At 41.9% G+C, this 12777-nt stretch overlaps 1 protein-coding gene across 2 annotated transcripts in view; it reads left to right on the top strand.

Annotated features, from left to right (window-relative positions):
* The window catches only part of ANXA7 (annexin A7), a 39188-nt gene extending 27298 nt beyond the window's left edge, over nucleotides 1–11890 (top strand). For both annotated transcript variants that reach the window (XM_066600631.1, XM_066600630.1), the window contains 5 exons: nucleotides 1471–1641; nucleotides 5543–5713; nucleotides 6418–6493; nucleotides 8400–8512; nucleotides 11439–11890. In XM_066600631.1, the coding sequence (XP_066456728.1) occupies nucleotides 1471–1641; nucleotides 5543–5713; nucleotides 6418–6493; nucleotides 8400–8512; nucleotides 11439–11561 (654 nt within the window). In that variant the 3' untranslated portion in view covers nucleotides 11562–11890. The remainder of the gene's footprint in view (nucleotides 1–1470; nucleotides 1642–5542; nucleotides 5714–6417; nucleotides 6494–8399; nucleotides 8513–11438) is intronic.
* Nucleotides 11891–12777: the final 887 nt, after the last annotated feature.

Below are 12777 nucleotides of genomic sequence, written 5' to 3'. Positions count from 1 at the left end.
CCCGCGGGAGACCCGCATGAAAATGGAGCATGGTCCAGATTTTTTCATGCTCCATTTTTTTTTTAAATCACTTTTATTGACGATCCGCGGGTATTTATCTACCCGCGGGTGGTCAATGCATCCCTATGGGGTGCGGATCCGCACGCGGGAGATCCGCTGCGGATTTTAAATCTCATTTTGCCCGTGGACATGAGCCCTAAGGCCTCATGTCCACGGGGAAAATCAGATCCGCTGCAGATTCTACATGGAGAATCTGCAGCGGGTCCCTCCTGCCCCGCGGACATGAGCGCTGAAAATAGAAATTTAAAAGCATTTACCTATCCGTAGCGGGCGGGGAAGGTCAGCTGTTCCTCACAGCCGGATCTTCATTTTCGGCCGGCGGATAAATTCCTGACGCCGGCGGCACGTCGTCGACGTGCCGCGCGCATGCGCCGGGCACATCCGCCGAGCCGAAGCAAGGGAGATGCGGCCGTGAGGAAGAGCAGAGCTTCGCGGCCCGCTGCGGGTGAGTAAATGCTTTTAATTCCTATTTTAGGTCTCCCGCGGATCCGGACGGCTTCCATAGGCTTCAATAGAAGCCCGCGGGAGCCGTCCCCGCGGGAGACCCGCATGAAAATGGAGCATGGTCCAGATTTTTTCATGCTCCATTTTTTTTAAAATGCCTTTTATTGACGATCCGCGGGTATTTATCTACCCGCGGGTGGTCAATGCATCCCTATGGGGTGCGGATCCGCGCGCGGGAGATCCGCTGCGGATTTTAAATCACATTTTGCCCGTGGACATGAGCCCTTAGGGTTTGTATCCACCGTCACTTGGATATTCCACCTGGTTCACGTTTTTGGCACGCAGAGGACAAGCGATCTTGCGTTTTTATTTCCTTTTCCATCTCTGACCATTTTAGACTTGCAGTATACTACCTGACTTCTGTATTACAATCAGGGTTTCCAGCTGTTCATTTCTTATTGGAATGCTCAAATGTTACTCCATCATTGGGACTTGTGTGGCCTTCATGATTTGCATATTTGGTAGGCATCATGGAAATAACCATATCTGGCAAAGTATATTTTACCAAATTCTCCTGACAATTGTATATCTGCTTTCAGTATCTTGTTGCTTGTGAATAGAGATGAGCGAGCATACTCGCTAAGGGCAATTACTCGAGCGAGCATTGCCCTTAGCGAGTACCTGCCCGCTCGAGAGAAAAGGTTCGGGTGCCGGCGCGGGGGAGTGGTGAGTTGCGGCAGTCAGCAGGGGGGAGAGAGAGATCTCCCCTCCATTCCTCCCTGCTCTTCCCCACAGCTCCCTTCCCCCCGCCGGCACCCGACCCTTTTCTCTCGAGCGGGCAGGTACTCGCTAAGGGCAATGCTCGCTCGAGCAATTGCCCTTAGTGAGTATGCTTGCTCATCACTACTTGTGAACTTTAATGCCGTACAATTGTTCAGCTGTTTTTTTTTTTCTTTCCTTTTCTAGGGTGCAGGAACAAAAGAAGGTGTTCTCATTGAGATCCTGTGTTCCAGAACAAACAGTGAAATCAGGAACATCGTCGCATGCTACAAATCTGAGTTTGGGCGAGACATTGAGAAGGATATCCGATCTGACACCTCGGGTCATTTTGAGAGGCTTCTTGTGTCTATGTGCCAGGTTGGCTGAGTAACTCTCACAATGCTCTGCTTTGTAACTGTGTGTTCCAACCAACATGCTGAGGCTCTGTTCCCATGTGTCATGGATTCCGTCAGAAGTCAAAACCACAATACAGTGATGAATCTGGTGCACATAATCCATCTGGTCCCATAAAGTTATCCTCCCCTTCTTCCTTTATTAAAAAAAAAAAAATAGAAGTAGCTAGCATGCAACACTGGGTTTTCCTGTCAAAAATGACTAATGGAGCCTGTCATGGATGTACAGCAGTGTTTCCACTGAGGTTGTTTTTTCATAAATTCATAGTAGTAGAATTTTTGAAATTCTATTTGTAGTCGACTACAATCTTTCCAATTAGTTAACTGAACAACATTACATTATAGCCAAATTACCAAAATGATGTATCTGAATTGTGCAGAAACTTCTCAACAGCCGACAAACCTTTTAAAAGATATCCCACGACACCCAACAGTAACTATGGATCTCTACAAAGTAACCTCAATACTCCCAAATGCATAATGCAAGATAGCGGTCATAACTTAGCTGCTGTGTTTTGCTAATAACAAGCACAAATTTAAATGTGCAATTCATGGGTGAAGTACCGCAGGTAAGTACTCTACATAAAGAACGAAGCGATTGAATACAATGAAGCTGGCAGTAATTGAATAGGTCATTTCTAAAGTGACTTAAATCCCAAAAATGCCATTTTCCACAAAACAGGATTTTCATTGGTTGGGACTATGGGCACTTTGAAATAAAATGTGATATTTGCAGTGAATGGGTTGTCGGTATTTCAGTGTATGTTTGTGGTTTTTTTTGGTTCTTATGTTACAGTAGACATCATAAGTGCATAACCACTCCTGCCTCCATTTCTTCAGAAAATGGATAGTCCCATTGGAAATCGCCTCTACACTTGTTTTTAGAGTTCAATACTCATTCATGTGAATAATAACCAAAAGAAGAGACTTTAAATCCTCACAAAGCAAGGTCCCTACCCTGGTACTGATGGTACAACCAGCCTCTGCGAGACCCGCGCAGAAATAGAACATGTCACGATTTGTTTTCCGCGTGAGATTTCACGTGGATAAATCACGGCCGTCTGCCTAGGAGTGCGTTTTTTTTAATGCAATCCTATGGCAGCTTCCACGGGCGGAAATTCTGTGGGAAATCCCGCCGCAGAATTTCCGCCCATGTGCAGGGGGGCCATAGTTAAGTTTTTTTTTATCTGTGGTACTTGAGCCATGAATTCTACCTTGTAATTGGCTGATGTGTACTTACTGTGAATAAACTATCTTCTGTTGGTTTGCATATTTGACATCGCTGTGCATATAGAATCGTTCTATAATTAGGTGGCATTGTGCAGTTCACTCACACAGCTCTTGTGTTTCTCTGTTTACATATTCTTGTGTGTGGTACATTGTCCGCTTCTTTTTCCTCTTTTCCTTTGTGACTATAATCCCTGTTCTAGAAATGGAACAAAAATCACAGTGGTATTCCGAATCTATATAGCCTTAGAAATGCCCTTCACAGATATAGACAAAATTAAAATAGATAACTTTTATTAATAACTTGTTTAAAATTAGGGCCACATAAATCATATAACAAACACTGACACACGTGGACTGACAACATGGATCGTGCTGAGTGACTCAGTGACCGGATAGAGTAAGGGTCTCAATTCCCCTTAGGTATCCAGTCAGGTTAACCCCTATTAACAGAATTAGGGGACTGGGTCACTGGTTTATAGCGGTACGTCACAATAAGAAGGTTTCCGATCTAGCGTGGCTGGTTCACAGCTGGAAACCTCTTGACTGTTATTATCGCTATTTTCAATAAGGATCATATGGTTGATCAAAAGATCTATGTTACACCATACTGGATACGTCGTCACTCATGGTTCATATATTTACACGTTAATGATGGGGGAAATTAAACCCCTCAGTGGATGAACACTCAGATATTAATGTAGGTGTTCCAACGTCAGTAACTGAGTAGTCGCTCAGTGCTCACTCAAGCATTCTTTTCATGTCTTGAGGATGAGATAATTACTCAGCAGGTAGGTGACTACTAGGGTGGCTTTCAGTGTTTCAGCGCTTGTTTAACGTATTAATTCAGAGTTGTGTATTGATTTCACACAGTGAGTGACTGTTCCAGTATTTAGTGTACGTATTTCGAATAGTCACTATAGTGGTCACTCAAACGTTCATCAGTTTGGAGTAACGGAATAATTGCTCCAGAAGTACGTGATCACTTCCGTGGCTATTCGTTCAGACATTAGCTCTATTTCAAAATTAATTTCCTTTAGGGATAGGACATTAGCTCAACGCGTTTCTCCGTCCCTGTCTGGGGCGGTTCTTCAGGAGCAGGGCCGAAAATTGCCCTAAAATCTATGTGATAATCCCTATGAATCCTATTTTAGTGAATAAGACCCTTGTTAGTAGTCCTTGTTTTTATAGAAGGAAATAAAACAAAGGTTCTCCTCCTATTAATTCCCTAGGCTCAGAGACTAAGTGTGAAGGGTCGCTTTGCTAGATGATGATAGCAAACGGACCGATGAAAGCCTACAGGTATATTGCTAGCGACTTTACTAATTGCAGTAACGCGTTGAGCTAATGTCCTATCCCTAAAGGAAATTAATTTTGAAATAGAGCTAATGTCTGAACGAATAGCCACGGAAGTGATCACGTACTTCTGGAGCAATTATTCCGTTACTCCAAACTGATGAACGTTTGAGTGACCACTATAGTGACTATTCGAAATACGTACACTAAATACTGGAACAGTCACTCACTGTGTGAAATCAATACACAACTCTGAATTAATACGTTAAACAAGCGCTGAAACACTGAAAGCCACCCTAGTAGTCACCTACCTGCTGAGTAATTATCTCATCCTCAAGACATGAAAAGAATGCTTGAGTGAGCACTGAGCGACTACTCAGTTACTGACGTTGGAACACCTACATTAATATCTGAGTGTTCATCCACTGAGGGGTTTAATTTCCCCCATCATTAACGTGTAAATATATGAACCATGAGTGACGACGTATCCAGTATGGTGTAACATAGATCTTTTGATCAACCATATGATCCTTATTGAAAATAGCGATAATAACAGTCAAGAGGTTTCCAGCTGTGAACCAGCCACGCTAGATCGGAAACCTTCTTATTGTGACGTACCGCTATAAACCAGTGACCCAGTCCCCTAATTCTGTTAATAGGGGTTAACCTGACTGGATACCTAAGGGGAATTGAGACCCTTACTCTATCCGGTCACTGAGTCACTCAGCACGATCCATGTTGTCAGTCCACGTGTGTCAGTGTTTGTTATATGATTTATGTGGCCCTAATTTTAAACAGGCTGTTCTAGAAATGGGTGGGACTCTTGGCACAGCACCCCCTGCTGCTTGGTTTTGATATTTCGTTTTTTACACATTGGATGCTAGTTTGTGTTTTTTGTTTGTGGTTTTTTTTTTGTTTTTTTTTAATAACCTCATTTGGCTATGCTGACATTTGCATCAAAGCCTCAGTCACAGATTCTGTCTGGTTTTAACCGTAAAAAAAATAGAGCTGTCTCTCCCATCGAAACAGCTGATACATTGGTGGAACCTGACAGAGCCCATTATAAGTCAGTGTTGTGGCTTCCATTTTATAAACTAATACTACCCCACAAATATGCACAAAGCCTACCAGTGTTATAGTTACACTAAGCATTCAGTACAGTTTTACTTGGTACATGAGGCATGAATCAGAATTGCTTTGAGCTATTCATTAACTTTGTTTTAAAAGGCATCCTCCAAAATACAAGCTAGTTCCTGAATCTTTTTTTCTATGATCTCGCTCTCCACTCTTTAAGTAATTTTATTTTACTTGCTATATACAAACTTTTATATTTTTTTCCTCAGGGAAATCGAGATGAAAATGCGAATGTAAACATGCAACAAGTTGAACAAGATGCTCAGCGTCTTTACCAAGCGGGTGAAGGAAAGCTTGGAACGGACGAATCTTCCTTTAACTTGGTGCTAGCCAGTCGCAGCTTCCCACATCTTAAGGCTTTGACAGAAGCCTATGCCAGAGTACGTGAATTACTGTTTCTATTCATGGAGATGCATGTCATGTTTGATTAAAGTAATAAATGGAAAATGCTTAATTTAGGCCGGGGCTACATGGAGACTTTGTAGCGCTGCCTTCCAATTTTAAGTATGAAACTACTGTTAACTCAGTTGAATGCAACGCATAGTAGTCTTGAACTGCAGCTGTCCCCCGATTGGTAAAAATTGTATTTTTTTTTTTTTTAATCGTTGCATTCAAAGCTCCCTCCCCACCCCCCTCCTTTTTTAAAACATTTTTAATTGTTTTGCAGCCGTACTCTTTACTACTACAAATTAGGGGATAGATAGAATTTCTCGAACACTGGAATATGCAGTCATTTATTTGTCAAAGTGACTGCATACTTGCTAACAGTCCCATTTCTTCTTGGGACTATCCCACATACTGGACGAGTGGGTTATACAATTAACGTTAACGTGGCATTACTGAGAAAGCAGTTAAGTGTCCCGCAGTTCAGGATTTGTTTTTTTGGCACTAGATGTATAAAGTGCACATTTAACCAATCTGAGGTGACATGGCCCTTTTTATAATTAAAAAAAAAACAAAAACAAAAAAAAACTAATGCTAAACGGTACTCCTCTAAACTTATAAGATGCTTATTATGTATCATATTAATGGATCTTTGGCACTGATTGTTGTAAAGCTTATTTTCTTTATGGTCTGAATACAGATTTCAAAGCGAGACTTGCTGAGTGTCATCGGAAGAGAATTCTCTGGTCATATAGAAGATGGATTAAAGGCAATCTGTAAGTAAAAAAACACCTAATGCATTAGATTTTTTTTTTTTGTTTACTTTTTAGAGTGGGTGGTTATAAAGCCAGTGAAAACGTACTTCTATTCTGTCACATATGCATGTGGAAAGACTAACCCCTACCCGCAATTTGCTGTAATGGTATATAAAGGTGTAATAGAACATTTTCACAGAATTTGCCCCATCAATCCTGCATTAGAATAAGCAGGAGCAACATATTAAATTAAAGGGTTCTTTTAGGGTTAAACAATGGAGTATTGCCTCTCCTCAGAATTAGGTCATTATTAGTTGAGCCATTGCTGGAGCTCGGCACTGATCAGCTGACTGAAGTGACCGCAACATTCAAGTGACTGCCACGCCACCTTCATTCCATAGCAGGCACAGCATCATACATTGTATAATGATTGGGCCTGGTATAACAGTTCAGTCCAATTTACATGAATGGGGTTGAGCTACTTACTAACTACTTGACTGATAACCATGACACCACGTGCCTAAAATGAGGCCACAGCAGTCGCCCAAGCACTGTTGTCTTTTCAGTCAGCAGATTGCAGGGATCATGGGCAGCAGGATTATTGATGCCTATCAATAGTTTGTCCCAAAAATTGCATTTAATACTTTTTTTTAAACTACTGTTACAATAATTATAATTTACCAATGTAACGATGGTCCTTTTTTTACTTGGTGGACATATAGTCACTGTAACTAGCACCAGTCAACAACATAGGAAATCTATCAGAGCTAATTGACTTTCACTTACTGTAGAACGGCTCATGAGGGAATTTGTCCAGACAGTTGTTTATGGCCGCTACCACCTTTTCGGTCACTTTACATTGAGGACGGCAATCTCTTTATACAAAGTGATGTGCTGCCAAGCAATTTTTATGTCCGCATTTAAAAAAATAAATGAAAATGCAATTATGACAATTGAGCTTCTTGCCGTTTTGATTACTGGGCAGTGATCGGCCATAATCATGGTGGCAATTATCGTCCTGTGTAAAATGTCCTTAAGGAAAAGGCTTTTTATTTATAATATGTTCACTTTGTTGTGCTGTGATCTCCGGACTTTCTGTTTTATGATCTGTTCAGTTGTACAGTTGCATTCAGTCTAGCGAATATGTGCTAAATGTATTTGCTAAGAGTGGCGTTTCATACACCATTTTTAAAGGGAATATATCACCTCCCTACATCGCCGTAAAATAGCCTATGGTGCTGTTTGGGGATGTGACGGGGAGCACAAAAATCTGTATCGTTTTCAGACTGCCATGTGCATGCACTCGCATAGTCTTTTATGCGAGTGCGCACACAGTAATCCGAAAAGTCAGATTTTCATGTGTCACACAGACTTAACGGGTGGGTATAAGAAATAATCACCCGTCTCCTCTCCTCGCAGTACCATAACATACTTTACTGTTCTGTAGGTAGGTGACACGTTCTCTTTAAACATAAGTATGTTGCAATAAGATGCACCAAATTTAATAAGGGCATCATGCCTCTTAAGTTTGGCACATCTTTGGCTGTCTGTGCGCCAGAAATTCAAATCTACATCTATGAGCAGGCTTAGAGTTGTGCTATAATCTATGCCAGGCTCTGAAATAAATTATAGTAAATCTGTTGGTCTCTGACGGCCATGCCCCCTCGTACGAAGGCCCACCCATAAGGTCACAAATATACCAAACTTTGCATGCCTGAAACCTGGCCCACGAATCCCTCTATACTCTGAAAATCTCAGCCGGGCTGATGCATTGTAATTTTCAGCTTCTCAATGTTAATAGAAAATGTCTCATTCACTGACATCAAAGTGACTGACTGACTGGGGCTTAAATTCGCAATAGTGCTACGCTAGGTAATATGTATTCCTGTCTGAGTGCTGTAATAATGCTCTTTGACTCTATTTACAGTGCAATGTGCTCTAAACCGTCAAGCCTATTTTGCTGAGAGACTTTATAAGTCCATGAAAGGAGCAGGTACCAAAGACTGCACTTTGATCAGGGTGATTGTAACCCGCAGCGAGGTATGTTTCTGCCAATACTTGCATTAAACACAAGTGTAATATACTTTATAATTAATGGGGAATATTACAAATATCCCTGCCATGTAGCAGCAGAGAAAATGTATAATGCTATACTAATGGGTGCAATTAAAGGCACTAAATGACCCCCTCAAAGCATCAGAGAATGAGCTGTTAAGAAGCCCTCTTCTGGGTCTGTGAAACCACATGGTGTATCGTGATCTCACGTGGCCGAAAAGCAGCAGTTTCAAAACACATAAATGTACCATTTTCCTAGAATAGTGTAACATTTTCTCTGATATGACACCTTTCCCTTTTGACAAACACAAATTCTAAAATAAAACCTATTCTTTCCCAATACACTTATTTTCTGAAAACACACATCTGGCTCATTGTGACAATGCCGCCCAGCACTTTACATTGACGTGTGCCTTTATACATTGACGTGTGCCTTTATACATTGACGTGTGCCTTTATACATTGACGTGTGCCTTTATACATTTTTTGCAAAACATTACGTTTTGATGTTGCTTATGGCTACAAATGTGACCCAAAGAAATTGAGTGTACATCCAAAGCTTTTATTACTAGTAGGTTTTGTCCATGAGTTAACACAGGCTTGTAGACATGGATATAAGTGGCATGTATGATCATATTCATCAGAACAGGGAATGGACCAAAAATGCATGCAATATTGCCAATAAACATGTGTCCTATTTGATTGGTAAAAGGGGTGGTGACCTGAAGAATTTTTTTTTTTTTTTTTAAAGTCTAAAGTGTCCAAGGCTGACCTACAATATCACGCACAACCTGTGGACAGGAATGGCGCTGTCTTTGTGGGAAAACACAAATGTTTTGTTTAGTGTGTGTGTGTGTGTGTGTGTGTGTGTGTGTGTGTGTGTGTTTTTTTTTTTTTTTTTTTAAATCTTGCACTACCTTTTAATACTTTAGCGAAACCTCCTTTTTAAACCTGCTGTAAATATAAATTTGCATCCTCAAATGGCTAGCACAGCCCCTGAGCACATAGAAAGTTGATAGAACTAGATAAATGCAAGACGTCCTAATAGACACGTGTCTGGTAACAGATGTAATGTATGTGCTGTGATAGATGAATGTGCTGCTGTAATTTCATTTATTTTAATACTGGACCATACAAGCAGTGCTCCAATATCTCTCCTCGATGGATGTGTAATGCTCCTCAATGAGTACTGTGCCCTGTTGATGGGTTTTTACCTGCAACATATTCAACACCAGATTGAATGTATTCATATAGGTCCGGTAAAGGGGTGCAGGGGCGTTATAAAGATGTTTGGTCTGAATTGCATATTTTATGCCAGAAAAATGTCTTAATACAATAAAAAGAACTGGTCAGCTCAAAGATGATCTTCAAACTGCAGGCAGCCTGTTACGGAGCAGCCGAGCAGAATATAGTTTTATGGGGGGGGGAATTCAGCATAACTTGTATTTTATTCATTTATATCTCTGCACGTTCTGTTCTGAACAGTCCAATGGGCGGAGCTATCAGTGATTAACATCTGTGTACGACTGTACATATAGAAGTAGCTGTTTCCGCTCATGCAGGAAAAATCATAGCATGCTCCATTTTTGCATGGATTACGTTGATTTTAATGCAAGCTGTCCAACTCGCGGCCCTTTTGCAATTGACAGTACGGAAAGGTCACAGATTTCACGGGGAAAGCAGGAGTTTAAGAAAAAAAAAAACCTGTACTGCACTTGCCCGACGGTGAGCTGTGTGAACCATTTGCAGTACAGAAAGAGAAAACTACAGGTACATGTGGACACCATGGCCGCCAGGGTCGGATTCCGCTACAGGCTCCCACATCCGGCTCTGCCATGTGCAGGTGGCCCTATGCTAGAAACTGGTATAAATTCTACCAGAAATCTATGCAAGTTAGTAGCTGATGTTAATTTGTGCCTGTAGAAGCAAATATGCAATTAATATGAATAGGTTTGTGTCCCTTCATATATTATTTGTATTGTGCTCCAGTGGAAATTTATATGAAGACTGGCATTACAAATGTAAATGTCATATAACATATCCTATATTGATCTAAAGGCCCATTTAGACACAACGATTATTGCTCAAAAGACGTCTTTTGAGCGATAATCGCAGTATCTAACTGGACATCGTGCCGTTTTCGGTAAGCAGTCGCTGATCGTTCTCTTTCAGCATGCTGAAAGACAACGATGAGCCTTATCAGGGATTCACAGCGGGATACAGCTGATACTATTGTTTCAGCTGTATCCCACTCCCTGATTACAGGCTGGGTATGAAGAACAGAGCGGTCCAGCTGTGTTCTCCATTCCCTGCTCGGCTGTATAACAGCTGGGCGCTGAGCAGAGAACAGCTGGATGCAGAAGACATGCAGGGCCACCCCTCTTGTCTTCTGCATCCTCTGCTCTGAGCACTCAGCTGTATAACAGCTGGGCGCTCTGAGTGGGGAACAGCTGGGTGCAGGAGACAAGCGGCCCCGCTTGTCTTCTGCATCTCCCGCTCGGAGTGCAAGGTGATCGCTCAATGTTTGAGTGATCACCTTGCGCTGTAAATTGACACGATTATTGCTCAAAAAACATCTTAACACTTGCCTTAACGCTTCCCAGTAATATTTTAGAAACATGAGGTTCTCTGTTAATTTGGAACAGATGGTATCGGTGCACAAGCCACGTCACACAATTCTGCATGTGGATTTGCACATTGAAAAGGGCTAAACGCACATGTGGCTTTGCAGACATGCGCATAGCTGCTGCAGTTTTTAGAGGTGTAATTTTCATGGAAGAATATCTGATGTGTGACCACACCTTTTACCGTTGTCAATAGCTGTCACAGTCGTGCGTCATGATGGACTCTGACTGCAGATCTTGGCTTATCTTTACTTCTGAACTTACAGTTGTAAATCTTGTCTTTGCAGATTGATCTTGTACAGATTAAACAAGCCTTTGCCCAGATGTACCAGAAGAGCCTTGCCTCCATGGTCTCAAGTGATACAAGTGGAGATTACAGAAAGATGCTAATTGCCATTACTGGTCAATAGAAGGTCCATCCTGTGAGTGCAGTGTGCTGGGGTCTGTGTTCCACATGGTCAATTGCTGTCAAGAAAGGGGTCTGATCAGCGGGCCAGATGATTTGTGTTCTATGTATGGTGTCTTTTTGTTACCCATAAAACCACTTCTAGAATTTGATCAGCCTTGTCCATTACCAGGAAACGGGACACATTTTAGTACTTGTTTTTTTGAGAAATATAATACACTTTGTACTTCAAAATGACAATGTTATTATAGTTATTCCCATACTCTGCATAATTCACATGAAATCTGCATATAGCATGAATAAATGTTTAATCCTTTTTGTTTTCTACCTACACTTGCTGTGTTCAGTACTCATTTCTGTCTTCTTACAGTAATGGCATTCATCGGAGCTCCTAATCAATGGCTGAACATTATATTGAGAAAAATATTTCCGTCTTTAGATATTCCAGGACTGTTAGAATAGCGCCACCTACTGTTTTCTATTGTGTCCACCTCAGTAAATGTTTGAAGGTGGTCACACCTGCTCAGTCTTGCTACGCTCTCTGCTTTACTGGGTCTGTGGAGGGATCCCTGGCGTGAGTTGGCTGTTTCTGGAGCTCGTGTCTTCCGTTTGTTGGAGGACATACCAAGCAAGTGACGACAGATAGCGTTACTGTAATTACAACTGTGCAGTACCTCTTCTGAAAAGACTTTGCAACTGATTCACTACACCAGGGATCTGTCTGCATACCCAATGAAGCAGATAGAGAAGCAAGACTGATGGTGACTTCACACTTGTAATCACGATATCACTACGTTTTTTTAAATGCAAATGCCAAACGCAGCACACAAAAACTTGCAATTTGCGTGGAAAAAAAAAAAAAAAGCGATATCGCGATCACAAGTGTGAAGGCATCCTTACTATATGTGATCACCTTTAGGCCTCATGTCCACGGGGAAAATCAGATCCGCTGCAGATTCTACATGTAGAATCTGCAGCGGGTCCCTCCTGCCCCGCGGACATGAGCGCTGAAAATAGCAATTTAAAAGCATTTACCTATCCGTAGAGGGCGGGGAAGGTCAGCTGTTCCTCACGGCCGGATCTTCATTTTCGGCCGGCGGATGAATTCGTCACGCCGGCGGCACGTTGCCGACGTGCCGCGCGCATGCGCCGGGCACATCCGCCGAGCCGAAGCAAGAAAGATCCTGCCGTGAGGAAGAGAAGACCTTCAGCGCCCGCTC

Source organism: Eleutherodactylus coqui, chromosome 4, assembly GCF_035609145.1.
Source record: "Eleutherodactylus coqui strain aEleCoq1 chromosome 4, aEleCoq1.hap1, whole genome shotgun sequence".
NCBI lineage: Eukaryota > Metazoa > Chordata > Amphibia > Anura > Eleutherodactylidae > Eleutherodactylus > Eleutherodactylus coqui.
The sequence above is the reverse complement of the archived record's forward strand: the minus strand, read 5'-3'. Positions and strand labels throughout refer to the sequence as shown.